The sequence below is a fragment of the Melanerpes formicivorus genome, unplaced genomic scaffold (assembly GCF_026170545.1).
Source record: "Melanerpes formicivorus ecotype bairdi unplaced genomic scaffold, bMelFor1.0.p_v2 SCAF_23, whole genome shotgun sequence".
In the NCBI taxonomy this organism is placed as follows: domain Eukaryota; kingdom Metazoa; phylum Chordata; class Aves; order Piciformes; family Picidae; genus Melanerpes; species Melanerpes formicivorus.
The window spans coordinates 3991929-4007525 of NW_027142375.1; the positions used below are offsets into that span (position 1 = coordinate 3991929).

The window sequence follows — 15597 nt, forward strand, 5'->3', positions numbered from 1 at the left end:
TAAATCCATGTATTAACTGGGTAATTGGCAGAGAGTCAGCAGCTTCTCAGCACTTTCAAATGAAACACACACTGGCAAACTGAAAAAACAGGAAATTCAAATGCAGCTAGCAGCAAGGCCATGAATCACTTCACTAATTTGTGAATGTCTGAAATGCTTGGAACCCACATGAACTACAAAAGGTCACCATTCCATAAAACAGAGCAACCCAAACAAGAACAGCTTCCTGATTGGGATTTCTCAACCAAACACAATTGAGAATGAAATGTCTTCCCATGACCCTTTACAGCCACCATGGACATTATGTTCTTTTCTATTTTTAGTGTGAGCAACATGAGGAGGGGAAGACTTAATTAACACATCTGTTTTGAAATTTTAGACTGGTTTTGGAAAGTGCTTTTAACTGATTTATACTTTCTCTTTCTGGGAAGGGAACAGATTTTAACCTCTTTACATCCTCCTTTCAATAAGGAGTAACTAGAGGAAAAAAAAATGGAGGGTGGGCCCAGGAAATCCAAGCAGTCCAAGTTTTCTGTCTCTGCACGTAGTCACAACTTCAGTAAGTAACTGAGGACTCAAGCTGGCTCTGCAGCATCCTGGATTTTCAATGAAAGCACCTTGCTGGTTGGATGGAGCCTTAAGGAATACACTTACGCAAAGCATATGAAATTAGATAGGATCACAGGCTCACAGGATGTTAGCGGTTGGAAGGCACCTCCAGAGATCGAGTCCAACCCCCCTGCCACAGCAGGACTGTAGAATCTAGCACAGGTCACACAGGAATGCATCCAGATGGGTCTTGAAATTCTCCAGAGAAGGAGACTCTCTGGGGAGCTCTGTGACCCTCACTGGAGTTGATATCCATTGCCCCTTGTCCTATCCCAGGGTGCAACTGAGCAGAGCCTGTCCTCTCCATCCTGACCCCCTCTCAATCTTCTCATCCCCAGACTAAACAGCCCCAGGGCTCTCAGCCTCTCCTCCTCAGGTAGTGCTCCAGTCCCTTCATCATCCTCAAAGCCCTCCATTGGACTCTGTTGAGCAGATCCCTGTCTCTTCTGAACTGGAGAGCCCAAAACTGGATGCAATATTCCTGGTGAGGTCTCACCAGGGCAGAGAAGAGGAGAGGGGAAGGAGAACTGCCCTGGGTCTGCTGGACACACTCCTCCTAAGGTTAATAAGAAGATAAAATGCAGTGATCAGGAATGGTAAATCTGAGGGCTGGGTGTCAAGAGGGAGGGGACAGGCTCTGCTCACTTGCACCCTGGGATAGGACAAGGGGCAATGGAGAGAAACTACAGCACAGGAGGTTCCACCTCAGCACAAGGAAGAAATTCTTCACTGTGAGGGTCACAGAGCACTGGAAGGTGCTGCCCAGAGAGGTTGTGGGGTCTCCTTCTCTGGAGACTTTCAAGCCCCATCTGGATGCATTTCTGTGTGACCTGTGCTAGATTCCATGATTGTGTGGTCCTGCTCTGGCAGGGGGGTTGGACTCGATGATCTCCGGAGGTCCCTTCCAACCCCTAACATCCTGTGAGCCTGTGATCCATGCAGTATTCTCAGGAAGTACACTTGGGATCTTTTTTGTTTGGTTGTTGTTTTTTTTTTTGTGTTTTTTTTGTTTGGTTTCTTTTGTTTAAACCATCTTACTCAAGAATGATGGTCACTGTTTTTAGGTTAAAGGAACAACCTTTTGATGGCACAGTTCATTATATGCCCTCTCTGCTTTCCACTGCCTGTGCACCAAATACAAAATAGCAGCTGTCTCCTGCAGTCTCCTGGAAAAGGCAAATCCCTCAAAAGACAACTCCAATAATGGCACAGCTGCATTACTATGCACCATGCTGCTCACCTGGAATTAGCCTGGAACACAGCTGTCAAATGAAATGATCTGTGGGGCATCTCATCTAGTTTTCTAATGTTGTCCAGGCACCTACAGTATGCAGCCTTGAATAATCAAAATGCTTTACAAGCTGCTGAACTATTCTCTAGGCAATAAACTAAGCTGATGCACAGCTTCCCAGTCAATTTGTTAGGCATGGTTCACAGAACTAGTCCCAGTCATGGGTGTCCATAAATGTATGTGTAGAAAGACTTCATATTTGGGGGAAAAAATAATCCTGACTGGGTTAGTGAATAAAACCTTCACATAGGGACATGAAATGTCATCACCCACAGCTAGCCAAATATCTGTCAAGTATTTCCCTACCTGTAAGGCTGGGATAATCTGTCCCATATTTGTCCTGCCTGACATTACCACAGGCTTCTAAGAACTGGGAGTACCTCCCTTTTTGTGTGCATGTTCAACTCACAGTGAGGTCTCAGTTTGGGCAGGCATCTTTTGGCATCACTCTTAGGCAGATCACAATAATAGTGGTGGATCTGATCAGGATTCTAGAAAATTAGACTTAATCACATTTTTCAAGGTTAAAATCTCCCTCTAGCTATCCTAAGCTCCTACAGATGTCTGAGGTTTGAAAAGGTTGCATTTTAACTTGCCAGCAACAACTCACTCACTCTAGGTGATTTAATGCTTTCCCATCCTGTCTCTCCAGCTAAAGTGCAGGAGTTGCAGCTTGGCTGGTACATTATGAAGAGGAAAGATGGATATTTCACCAGTGAATGTAAGCTTTTTTTTCATTGTACTTTCCTCATCTGGGTATTCTCAGGGAGTCCACACGACTCAGTTTAACAGCCCCTCAACTGCTAAATGAAGCCAAGCTGACAACGCTAATGCTTTACACCTCCATAGTGATCTCTGTGCAAGTATCACAAGCAGTTTATACAAAATTGTGAATTAACATCCTTATCAAGTCAGTGTTATTATCATCATTCTTCAGCTGTGGTAAGAGGGACAGTGAGGGAAAGTGACTGCAAGATGCCTTGGAACATATCGTCCCTGTGCGCTGGAGAATGTCCCAGGTTCTCCTCACCATCAGGGTCAGATGCACTTGACTGATACACAAAGGGATGGCTCAGCCCATACTATTATCCAAACACTCTTCCACCTTTGCTCCATTAATCCAATTAGCCATTAGCTAGTTCAGGATTAAATTGTGTCCTCCTGGGAAAATGAATAAGCACATGGGCCCTACAGAAGAACAGAATCCTTTTCTCACCCCCTGGTGACAGTGGCAACATTGGGCTTGGTGGCTTTGCATTCCCTCAGCAGGGATAATTTTTGCCAGTGAATCACTATACTTGCAGCAGGGTCCTAACTCCTATTCTGATACTGTAATACTTTCTTCACCATAGCTCTCCCTGAGATTGTTTGTAGCTCTTAACTTCAAGCAAAACAGCCTGGAGTAAGGACTGGCAAATTGACGCAGATAGGAGTTTTGCATGAACATCACCAACAGACTACAGCTCAAGGCAGAAGATTCATGAAGTATATTCATAATAAACCACCTAATAAGTCAGTAAACAAAAAAAATAACCTGCTTTTCCAATGAGGACCTTTTAGAAAAGAGTATTTCTGCCATCCTAGGGCAGCATTACTCTTGCTTTCATTATTCTGGATCTTTTCTTTCATCTGAATGATGTAATGATTTCCAAACTCACACTAATTTTCTTATAAGCAAACATAATCAGCCATAAAAGCAATTTGCCCCAGTGCATGGAAATAGCTTTTGAAGTTCTTTAGCATGACTATTTAACAGCCAGGTAAGAGTTTGGAAGATTAGTTTTCTCCCCTCTTACCCCCTCCAGCAATTCTTAATTATTTCCCAAGTGGTTTATGGGTAATGGTAGACAAGTCAATGTAAAAAAAAATATCTCTTTCAGAAAAGTCCTTTTAAGAAAGGGTTTACTGCCATCTAATTCTTGACACATCTGCAGTGATTTAATCTCTTTAAAGGACTTGGGGACTGTACAGTTGAGCGCAGCTGGATATTAGAGAGCAGGCCCAAGCACCAACCTAAATATGAAAGGCTCAGAAAATATGCATCTGTACCTTCCTCTGTCAGTTTGGTGTCAGTGAGAGTGCCTGCAATTACCTAGAACTGTCTGGGCTGCCAGGGTTTTGCCAGGGAAAAAAATACCAGAAGGGTAGTTTTTTTCTCTCTATGGAACAGAGAGGGTACAGGTGACACTGGTACGTAGCCAAACTAGCTCAGGAGGACAAAGCATTTTAGCCTTTGCTTCATCACCAAGGCAACTAAAAAGTAAAAATAATGGAGTCCTGCAGTACTTTTCTGGTGGATGTTGGCCAGCTTGCAAACTGCAAAATTTGAGACTGCAGCCCTTTTAGTTCAGACCACCAGGAAGCCTTCTTATAGCTCTAACTGGATATGAACTCTTGACAGTTCAGTGGCACTGGGTGTGGAGTGAGGGCTGTCAGCTGCATGACCTACCCTTTATACAGAATACAGAACACAATTAACCAGGTTGGAAAAGGCCTACGAGATCCTCAAGTCCAACTTATCATCCAACACCATCTAATCAACTCAACCATGGCACTAAGTGCCTCATCCAGTCTCTTTTTAAACACTTCCAGTGATGATGACTCCACCACCTCCCTGGGCAGCACATTCCAATGGCAAATCTCTCTTGCTGGGAAGAATTTCTTCCTCACCTCCAGCCTAAACCTCCCTGGTGCAGCTTGAGACTGTGTCCCCTTGTTCTGTTGGTGGTTGCCTGGGAGAAGAGACCAACCCCCACCCAGCTACAACCTCCCTTCGGGTAGTTGCAGACAGCAAGAAGGTCTCCTCTGAGCCTCCTCTTCTTCAGGCTAAACAAACCCAGCTCCCTCAGCCTCTCCTCCTAGGGCTTGTGTTCCAGACCCCTCACCAGCCGTGTTGCCCTTCTCTGGACATATTCAAGCAACTCATATCTTTCTTAAACTGGGGGGCCCTGAACTGGACTGCTTCTGACCTATCAGTGATATCTGTGATGATAAGATAGAAAATGAAAGCGATGTGACCAGAAGGAACAAGGTAGCCAAAAGAGGATAAAAATAGACCCAAACCTTTCCAAGTACATCTCTTTCAGCAGAAATTAGCTTCTGCAGGGAGCTGAGAGGTCACTTACCGGCTGATGGCCAGCCTGGCTAGGAGGGGCTCCAGCCAGCCCTTCTGACACTCGCAGTGTGAGTCCATGAAGACAAGCACGTCCCCGGTCGCCCGTGCGGCTCCTAGCATCCGACCCCGGATGACACCAAGCCTCTTGTTGCTCCGGATGAGTTTCACACCGTCCAGCTTAGAGACATATTCACTCAGTGCTGACTTCAGGGGCCCTGTCAGATGCAGAACCACCACTGAAATGTTGTAGCCTTGATTCAAGCTTATAGAAAAGCAACAGGTAGTAGGAGATGTTGCTTCTTGCCAGTAAAATGTTTTTGTGGGGGTACTTGTTTTACATGGTCAAGCAGCATAATGTCAAAGAGAAGTAGAAGCTAATAGAAACTGAGATCCCTGTGGGAAACTTAAAAGCCTCCTCTTCCATTTTCACAGAAGGTGGATGCTCTTATACTTTCACAAAAGCCAGAGAGACTCTACAACTCTTTGGCTTTCTCAAGCACTTTGGATTACTTCAGCGATGTGGAGTTTTCCACTCAATGCTTCAGCCAACATCTAAGTCTGGAAATTATTACAGCAGAGCTGGTCCAGTGGGAAGGCTAGGATTTGCATACTGTGATCTTATTTTAAAGTAAGAAACTTCATAGTGATTGGAAATGATGGGGGGGGGGAAAAGAAACATATTTCAAAGCTGAAAAACTAAGCTGAATTTTAGGGCTGGAAGGGCAGAATCTGGCAGGCAGCTCAGGGCTGTGCTTAGCGCTTTCTGAGGGTCCTCTTTGCCCTTTATTTTCCTCATACACTTCTGGGAGGAGGTCAGTTTCTTCCCTGAAGCTTTTAAAAACAAGAGCTCACATGCAGAGACAATAGGGCTACCTTGCTGGCTGAGATCATCCACTAGGATGATATCCTTGAGGGAGGTCTTTGGGGCTGTGTCCATAATGCTGTGCACAGTTCTCAGCAGAGCAGACCAGGCTTCATCATGGAAACAGATGATGACACTAGCAGTAGGCAGATTGGAGTCATATTCTTGCTGTAGGCACCTGCATGGGAACAAATGAGGGAGGCACTGGAAAAAATGTTACAACTGGCTTTTTATTATTTTACTCCATTTTTTTATTGTCAGAGTGAAGGCATAAGCTACAGCTTAACTTTCGGGGTGGAAAGCAGCTCAAGCCCTCCAGAAAAGGCCTTCAAAAGCTCATTGACTTTTTAGGGTGCCAGGTAGTGACAGGACTAAGGGGAATGGAGCAAAGCTAGAAATGGGTAGATTCAGATTGGATGTTAGGAAGAAGTTCTTCCCCATGAGGGTGGTGAGACACTGGAACAGGTTGCCCAGGGAGGTGGTGGAAGCCTCATCCCTGGAGGTTTTTAAGGCCAGGCTGGATGTGGCTGTGAGCAACCTGAGGTAGTGTGAGGTGTCCCCTGCCCATGGCAGGAGGGTTGGAACTGGATGATCCTTGAGGTCCCTTCCAACCCTGACAATTCTATGATTCTATTGTTGTAGAGATGCAAAGACTGTGCCTAATCTGCTCTGCTCACTTTATAAAACACATATTAAGATATTTTCATTTTCTGAGTAGCAGTTATTCAGTTTCTTGACTCATTTAATCCCTAGTGGCAAGAATGTCTTAAGGGACTGCAGAACTGGCTGAACGTGGCCCATTATTATTTCACTATTTGTATCGCCAAGCAAATCATCACAGGGATTTCACAGTAGTTGCTAAACAATTAACTACTCAGCAGAAGCTGATGTAAGGGATGGAATTTTAATATTGCTGTGTTTTGCTGTTTTTACATTGTAACACAGGGATGTTGTCCTTGGTTTACGCTCTCCTCTCCTCTCCTCTCCTCTCCTCTCCTCTCCTCTCCTCTCCTCTCCTCTCCTCTCCTCTCCTCTCCTCTCCTCTCCTCTCCTCTCCTCTCCTCTCCTCTCCTCTCCTCTCCTCTCCTCTCCTCTCCTCTCCTCTCCTCTCCTCTCCTCTCCTCTCCTCTCCTCTCCTCTCCAAACCTCTCCTCTCCTCTCCAAACCTCTCCTCTCCTCTCCTCTCCTCTCCAAACCTCTCCTCTCCTCTCCTCTCCTCTCCTCTCCTCTCCTCTCCTCTCCTCTCCTCTCCTCTCCTCTCCTCTCCTCTCCTCTCCTCTCCTCTCCTCTCCTCTCCTCTCCTCTCCTCTCCTCTCCTCTCCTCTCCTCTCCTCTCCTCTCCTCTCCTCTCCTCTCCTCTCCTCTCCTCTCCTCTCCTCTCCTCTCCTCTCCTCTCCTCTCCTCTCCTCTCCTCTCCTCTCCTCTCCTCTCCTCTCCTCTCCTCTCCTCTCCTCTCCTCTCCAAACCTCTCCAAACCTCTCCTCTCCAAACCTCTCCTCTCCTCTCCAAACCTCTCCTCTCCTCTCCTCTCCAAACCTCTCCTCTCCAAACCTCTCCTCTCCTCTCCAAACCTCTCCTCTCCAAACCTCTCCTCTCCAAACCTCTCCTCTCCTCTCCAAACCTCTCCTCTCCAAACCTCTCCTCTCCAAACCTCTCCTCTCCTCTCCAAACCTCTCCTCTCCTCTCCTCTCCAAACCTCTCCTCTCCAAACCTCTCCTCTCCTCCCTGAACCTCTCTTTTAAAATTAACAATGCTATTGTTTCCCAATTTCACATGGGATAATTGTTTCCATTTTCAGCAGGACAGAGAAAAGGATGCTCTCAGGACTGGGCTGTGTTTGTACCTTCAGGCAGAAGGAAGCAATTCTTCACCATAAGGGTGGTGAGACACTGGAACAGGTTGCCCAGGGAGGTGGTAGAAGCCTCATCCCTGGAGGTTTTTAAGGCCAGGCTGGATGTGGCTGTGAGTAACCTGATGTAGTGTGAGGTGTCCCTGCCTGTGGCAGGAGAGTTGGAACTGGATGATCCTTGAGGTCCCTTCCAATCCTAACAGTTCTATGATTCTATGGTTTAAGAATCAAGAGGCAATTAAGAAAAGTGAAAATCTGATGCAGTCCTTCTACCACCACGCAGCTTCCAGCCAGGAACATTCAGTACAGCTACAAGCAATTCTATTTTGCACCAGAAGACCACCATGCCTTGTTGCTGGTACTGTGGTTATAGCAAGAAAATAAGGCTGTCATGGAATCTTAATTGGAACAGAACTGAAAATAACTGTACTTGAACAGATAACCTAGGTGGTGAGTGTTCAGTTGCCATGGAGATTGGCAAAGATTTGCAATAGGGATATCTAAGTCTCGGGAAGATGCAAAAGAAACACCTTCCCTGCAATTTGGAGCAATTTCATAGATTATTCATCACAGACTGGCATTTCAAAGAGACAGGGCTGTGACTTGTATGAGACAAAGCAATTTGAGCCAATTTGCGAAAAGTAAGGAGCAGTCAGATGCAGCAACAAGAACAACAGAGCAATTCTGACACAGCAAAGGCACTGTCAAGGGAGACTCCCACCCACCCTCAGGAAAATGTCACATCAAGATTCAGCTCCCAACAACACTCAAGTGGAAGATGTGCTTCTGTAATGAAACTTCAAACCTTTCCAGATACATTGTAAGTTTCTGTTTGTCTGGATACCTTTGCCATCTCTGACATCTGTGAGCCTTCCCTTTCTCACGGCTGGCTCACAGTCACTCTTCAAACCCTTCAATTCCTAGTCAGTTTATCTGTAGATATTTCTGGGATTTGATGAGGAAGGTATTGGGAGTCACCATCCCTGGAGGTGTTCAAGCAATGTGTGGAGATGGCACTCAGGGACATGGTGGTGTTGGATTGATGGCTGGACTCGATGGATCTTAGAGGTCTGTCCCAACCAAAACAATTCATAGTATCATAGTATCAGTCAGGGTTGGAAGGGACCACAAGGATCATCTAGTTCCAAACGCCCTGCCATGGGCAGGGACACCTCACACTTCTGTGATTCTCTAATTCAAGCCCAGAAGAGAAACACATATTTTTTATGTCACACATTTTCATAGGAGTCACAATGGCAGATGTGATTCAGGCCCATTTTCACATGTCCACCCTCCACCTAGGAGGGTGTCAGTGGTGGCTGGACCAACTGATAGCAGCAGAAAACATTCTGAGGGCTGAAGGTACCTCAGAGGATGAGCTTTGGTGCAGAAGAACGACTTTCTAGTACAACTGAACAAGTTATAAGGCTTTTCCAGCCAGAAACCCTGGCTATCTCAAAACTGGTACATTTTACTGTGGAATCTGTACTGGAAGAGACAAGTTTATGCATCTACTTTCTGAAAAGGAGAATAAAACATTCACTTGCAAAGACATGCAAAGGTATGTGGGCCATGTCAGAAGCTGGGGTTGGGTGAGAGAGGTCTGAAAGTATCACTTTCAGGTGAGGAAGTTGGAACCCATGCTATCCAGGCCCAGCACAGCACATAAACTCTGGTTTGTGCAGTTTACTAACCACAGTTAACTGCAGTTATGTAGTTCTGCACTTGGCTGTAGTTATCCAGATCTAATGCAAAGCACAACAGACCTCTTCATGTGATTTTCTAACAAACAGCAAGTAAGAATATCTTATGGCATTTGCCTTACATCCTACACTCTGGTTTAAGAGTAAACATGAAGTATGCAAGCGTGAAGTTTGGCCAGCCTCCTTTTACAGCATCTGGAAGTGTTCCACAATTAACAGACAGAGTTTTAGGTGTGAAGAATTTTCCATCTAATTTCAAGTGAAACTGGAGAGACTGAGTTCATGGGGCTAACTCACTGAAATGCCTCTACCTGGCTGGATTCTCTCTAACTAAATAGCAACAGACATTACTAGGAACCAGGTGATTCAAACAGAAAACAGTAATAGATTGATCTAGTACTGCTTCATTCTTACTTCACATTGCTATAGAACTGCACTGGTATAGTTGTGTGCAAGGGCCCCCTGAGTAAATTATGCCTCAAAAATATCACTGTGGTTTGTGTGTTGTGCTACAAAGGGCAGGACTGGCTTAGAGGTAGACCTCTGCTGCAGGTTTATGATCCGGATTTAGATTTGAACAGCTGTTCAGATCTGCAGTTTCAGCCTGGGCGGTGGTGCTGATAGCTGTTAAAGCTGTAACTAGTCAGGCAGGAAAACTCATCCAAGAGCTTTGAGACCATAGCTTAAATCTTATCAAGATTAGTATTAACTAAACCTGCTTCTTGTTGGATGGCCCCTCAGCGGCCTAAGTAAAACTGAGATTTGGCTCATGTCACAGGCTGATAAAACAGGGTCAGCATTCCTCCTTTGAACATGATGAAGCTCAACCAGTTGCCAGGGAAGCATGGTGAAAAATAATTGAAATAATACCAGCATTTCATTATTCAGTGGAATTATGCAAATGAACACTGGACCTAGTCAGTAGGTGGAAAAAAACCCTCAGTTTCACTTCTCTTTTCTTAATATTGTCCTCTTAAATGAAAGTCACCATCTATCTTTAAACATGTGAAAACAACCACTAGAAAAGCATACTATACACATCCTTTGTCTTACTTAAAATGTTTTCTGGCATACATTCCTACCATACCCTAGAGGAAAGCTACAATAGCTTTCATTGCAGGAGGCAACAAAAAAACCCACTGATACCCACACACATCCCTTGCTCTCTCCCCCAGGCAGAGGAGCACAAAGATACCTGTCAGCTGCTTTTCAAGATTTGTGATGAACTGCCCCTCCAGGACTGCTGGAATAACTGTCATGCCTCCAGGATTTAAATGCAACATCTGAGACGTCAAACCAGCGAGGGGAATGCGGGCGTCGGGGCACTGGGAGCGCGTCCCTGTCGCTGCCCAGCACCTGCCGCGGCGGAGGGCGCCCGCCCGCGGCGGCCGGCAGGGGGCGCTGCCGCCCAGCCGCCAGGGGACGCGTTGCTGTGGGGCAAGCATTAGCTGGGCTGCCCTGTGCCAGCAGCCCTCTGCCTCCAGCCTGTGCCAATCGCCCGGTAGCCGTGGGAGGCGGGTGGGTGGGACATGGGAAGGGGGTACGGAAGGCGCAGACAGCAGCATACATCGATCACCACCTGGGGTGCGGTGCGCTGGCTCCTCTTCCCCTTTCTGACCTGCCTCCCCAGGGAAGCCGTAGCCGTCCCGTCCCACCCGCCCTCTCCACTTTTGCTGCCACTCGACCCTCGGGGGCTTGAAACGCCGCCGGTGCGTCCTGCAGCCTCCGTTGGCTCCGGCAGCACCTGCCGCGGGATCGGGGAGCGCGGGGACTGCAGCCCAGGGCGGAGGCGGCCGTGGCCGGAGTCCCGCGGGCTGCGGGGCCGGGGCCGCTGAAGGGAAGCTAGGAGCGTGCATAAGGAACGGGTGTGTGTTCCCCACGCAGTGTCAGGGAAACCCGGTATCCCGAAGCGCAGGAGAGCGCTTGGTAGGAAAGACGTGGGGGTCAGAAGAGGAGAGGTTCGTGGGCGAGAGCGGCGGGGAAAGAGACAAGTTTTCTCCCGTAAAGTAAACAGCTGTTCTACTTACAACGGGTGTCGTACCTCAGGCAGCTCCCTGCGCAGGGGGATCCGCTCGCTCAGCGCCTCGTTAAAGCCGTGGGTTTCCAGGCCGAGTGGCCGCTCCCCCGCAGCAGCCCCTTCACCAGCCGGCAGAGGAAGGGGCAGCAGCTGGGACTCCGGGTCGCCCTCTGCTCTCGCCCCCGGTCGCCTGCTCTGCTGCTTCACCACGCGATAGCCCTTCCTGGCCTTGCTGTGGTTCCTTTTGCCGGTGGGTGACACAACGGCCACAATCAACTCATCCTCCCTCAGGGAGATGAAAGGTGATAGCCCATCCAAAGGGTAATACTGCTGGTTCTCCTCCTGGGTCTCCAGCATCTCTTGAGTCTCCACAGAGTCCATCTGATTCCCTTCCCGGAGGTTGAACTCCACAGGCTGGAAATTCTCTTCCTTACTCTGGTTGCTGGGTGGGGGGTTCAGTGTTGTAACCATCAGCAGCAAAAAGCCCAGCATCAGCAACAGCAAGAGAAACTGCAGCTTACGTGATCCATATCTGCACTTCTTCCTCAAGAACATACTGTTGGTGACAAAATGATACAGATGGTCATGTTAAATACCACTTGGATCTTCCTCAGACTCCAGTCCTCAGTTGCAGCAAAGCTCTGTTTTTCCCTATTTGCCAAGAGGATTTTTTTGCTCCACTCACATTTCACTGATGCCGTTTCATGCTTTCCTCTCTATTTACAGACAGAGTACAACATTCCTATTAATATTACACTTACTGCAGTAAAATGTAGCATGGATCCAGAGAGATAAAGTAGATCCTTTATTATACAGAGTCCCAGCTTAGTTAGGAAGGTGCATGCTTAGCTGATGGGGGGAAAAAAAGCCCGTAACTACAGTTTTGATTCCACCCTCCCTCTTTTTAAATTCTAGGTAAAAAGAAGTTGCATTTCTTATAAGTTTCCTTCCAGAGTAGATCCTGCTTCTTCGAAGTTTCCAGTTGCTGCCTGGATTGAAGCGCTTTTATCTCCGAAAGCAGCTCTGACAGCTCTCCCCCGTTCAGAGGCTTCAACTGAACTGTGATCAACAGATGAGAACTAGTCGGTCTCCCACTTTGTTTCACACATAACTACGGCACTCAGTCAGGAAGCACTTCGCCAGACACAATACAGAGCAATGCGTGCGTCTTTCTCTTGGTCCTAATGCCCCCTCCGTTCTTGTCCTGTCAAACTGAAAGCTTTGCAAAAGCTGCAACATGAAGTACACGAAGCAAAACCTTGTTTTAGAAAAGGAATCGAGGCACCCCGCAAGCTGCTGCTCTTCTGAGCAGCCAAATGCTTTGCTAAATGCTCAAAGCAAGGTTTTCCTAAAGTGAATGGAAGATGAAGTGCACGAGATTTGTTTAAGGTTAGATTTATTCAGATGGCAGTGTGCTAGCTGAGGTATATGAGTATACTTCATATTCAATAAATATTTACAACCTTAGGGATTTTTAACGCTGACATAAGGATGCCAAAATTTTCACCTGGCAAGCTGCAGCAGTCTCCTCATCCATAAATTTCGTATTGCAGGGCAAGCAGCACCTCAAGTTTTCATTAGCACAGAAATAGCATGTAGAAAGCCTGGGCTGCAACAACAGCTACTGACACTGAAATAAAACAACCACTTCTGTGATTAAAAGGGGAGTTCAGTCTCTGAGGTCTGTTTGCTAATATTGCTGGCATGGGTAGTAGTGAGCAGGGACTGTGGCATTTTTGGCTGTGAGCTGGTTGCCTGTCCAATGGAAAAAAAGGGGTGAGGCAGTCCACATGCTTCAGCATCACATGCCTCTTGGTCTGGCAGAGATCAGGTATGGATGGAACTCAGGTGTTCCCAACTCTTTTGATGCTGGGGACATGGGACAGGATTCCTTGCATATCTTTGAAAATTTGATGAGTAGAAAGCTCCAGCTCCAGGTGACATGGAATTACAGAAGAACTTCCAAGTTTTCTTAAATTTCCTATTTCTAGACATTATAGATAAAAGTCTGACAACATGAATGCAGTATTCTCTAAAGAGGGCCAAGGATTTGTTCTTTTTTACCCCTTCCCCATTACTGCCCTGTAAGATGTTATAGTATCATAGTATCATAGTATCATTCAGGGTTGGAAGGGACCACAAGGATCATCTAGTTCCAACCCCCCTGCCATGGGCAGGGACACCCCACACTAGATCAGCCTGGCCAGAGCCTCATCCAGCCTGGGCTTAAACACCTCCAGGGATGGGGCCCCAACCACCTCCCTGGACAACCCATTCCAGGGTTTCACCACTCTCATGGGGAAGAACTTCCTCCTCACATCCAGCCTGAATCTCCCCACCTCCAGCTTCATTCCATTCCCCCTAGTCCTATCACTACCAGAGATCCTGAGAAGCCCTTCCCCAGCCTTCCTGTAGCCCCCTTCAGATACTGGAAGGCCACAATTAGGTCACCTGGGAGCCTTCTCTTCTGCAGACTGAACAGCCCCAACTCCTTCAGTCTGTCCTCATAGGAGAGGTGCTCCAGCCCTCTGCTCATCCTTGTGGCCCTTCTCTGTACACGCTCCAGCATCACAGTATCACAGTATCACAGTATCACAGTATCACAGTATCACAGTATCACCCAGGTTGGAAAGGACCTCGAGGATCATCGAGTCCAACCTGACACCGCAGACCCCATGACTAGACCATGGCACCAAGTGCCACGTCCAATCTCCCCTTGAACGCCTCCAGGGTCGATGACTCAACCACCTCCCTGGGCAACCCATTCCAATGCCGAATGACTCGCTCGGTGAAGAACTTCCTCCTCACCTCGAGTCTGAACCTCCCCTGGCGCAGCTTGAGACTGTGTCCCCTTGTTCTGGTGCTGGTTGCCTGGGAGAAGAGGCCAACTCCCTCCTGGCTACAACCACCCTTCAGGTAGTTGTAGAGGGCAATAAGGTCACCCCTGAGCCTCCTCTTCTCCAGGCTAAACAATCCCAGCTCCCTCAGCCTCTCCTCATAGGGCTTGTGTTCAAGGCCTCTCACCAGCCTTGTTGCCCTTCTCTGGACACGCTCAAGTGTCTCAATGTCCTTCTTAAACTGAGGAGCCCAGAACTGGACACAGGACTCAAGGTGCGGCCTAACCAGAGCAGAGTACAGGGGCACTATGACCTCCCTGCTCCTGCTGGCCACACTATTCCTAATGCAGGCCAGGATGCTATTGGCCCTCCTGGCCACCTGAGCACACTGCTGGCTCATATTCAGGTGGCTGTCGATCAGCACACCCAGGTCCCTCTCTGTCTGGGAGCTCTCCAGCCACTCCGACCCCAGCCTATACCTCTGCATGGGATTGCCATAGCCAAAGTGCAGCACTCGGCACTTGGACTTGTTGAAAGCCATCCCATTGGACTCTGCCCATCTGTCCAGTCGGTCGAGGTCCCTCTGCAGAGCCTTTCTACCCTCTAATTGACTAACATCTGCCCCTAACTTTGTGTCATCTGCAAACTTGCTGATGACTGACTCTACCCCTTCATCCAGATCATCAACGAATATGTTGAAGAGGACAGGGCCCAGCACTGATCCCTGGGGGACACCACTGGTGCCTGGCCTCCAGCTGGATGCGGCACCGTTCACGACCACTCTCTGGGCCCGGCCCTCCAGCCAGTTCCTAACCCAGCACAGAGTGTAATGGTCCAATCCACAGGCTGACAGCTTAGTCAGCAGTTTGCTGTGGGGGACGGTGTCAAAGGCCTTGCTGAAGTCTAGGTAGACCACATCCACAGGCCTCCCCACATCCACCAGGCGGGTCACCTGATCATAGAAAGAGATCAGGTTGGAGAGGCAGGATCTGCCCTTCCTGAATCCATGTTGGCTGGACCTGAGCCCTTGGCCATCCTTCAGGTGCGCAGTTATTGCTGCCAGGATAATCTGCTCCATCACTTTCCCTGGCACTGAGGTCAGGCTGACTGGCCTGTAGTTTCCAGGTTCCTCCATCCGACCCTTCTTGTGGATGGGGACCACGTTGGCCAGTTTCCAGTCATCTGGGACCTCACCAGTGAGCCAGGACTGGAGGAAAATGATGGAGAGTGGCCTAGCTAGCACATCCGCCAGCTCTCTCAGCACCCTAGGATGGATCCCATCTGGTCCCATGGACTTGTGGATATCCAAGTGGC

The 15597-nt window shown here is 48.0% G+C and overlaps 1 protein-coding gene across 1 annotated transcript in view; it reads right to left on the reverse strand.

Annotated features, from left to right (window-relative positions):
• GALNT15 (polypeptide N-acetylgalactosaminyltransferase 15) overlaps positions 1–13079 on the reverse strand; it is a 24479-nt gene extending 11400 nt beyond the window's left edge. Inside the window, exons 1-5 of the mRNA XM_068152344.1 lie at positions 12954–13079; positions 11457–12002; positions 5889–6055; positions 5026–5230; positions 1255–1261 (exon numbers count right to left, since the gene is read on the reverse strand). Of these exons, the coding sequence (XP_068008445.1) occupies positions 1255–1261; positions 5026–5230; positions 5889–6055; positions 11457–12002; positions 12954–12979 (951 nt within the window). The 5' untranslated portion in view covers positions 12980–13079. The remainder of the gene's footprint in view (positions 1–1254; positions 1262–5025; positions 5231–5888; positions 6056–11456; positions 12003–12953) is intronic.
• Positions 13080–15597: the final 2518 nt, after the last annotated feature.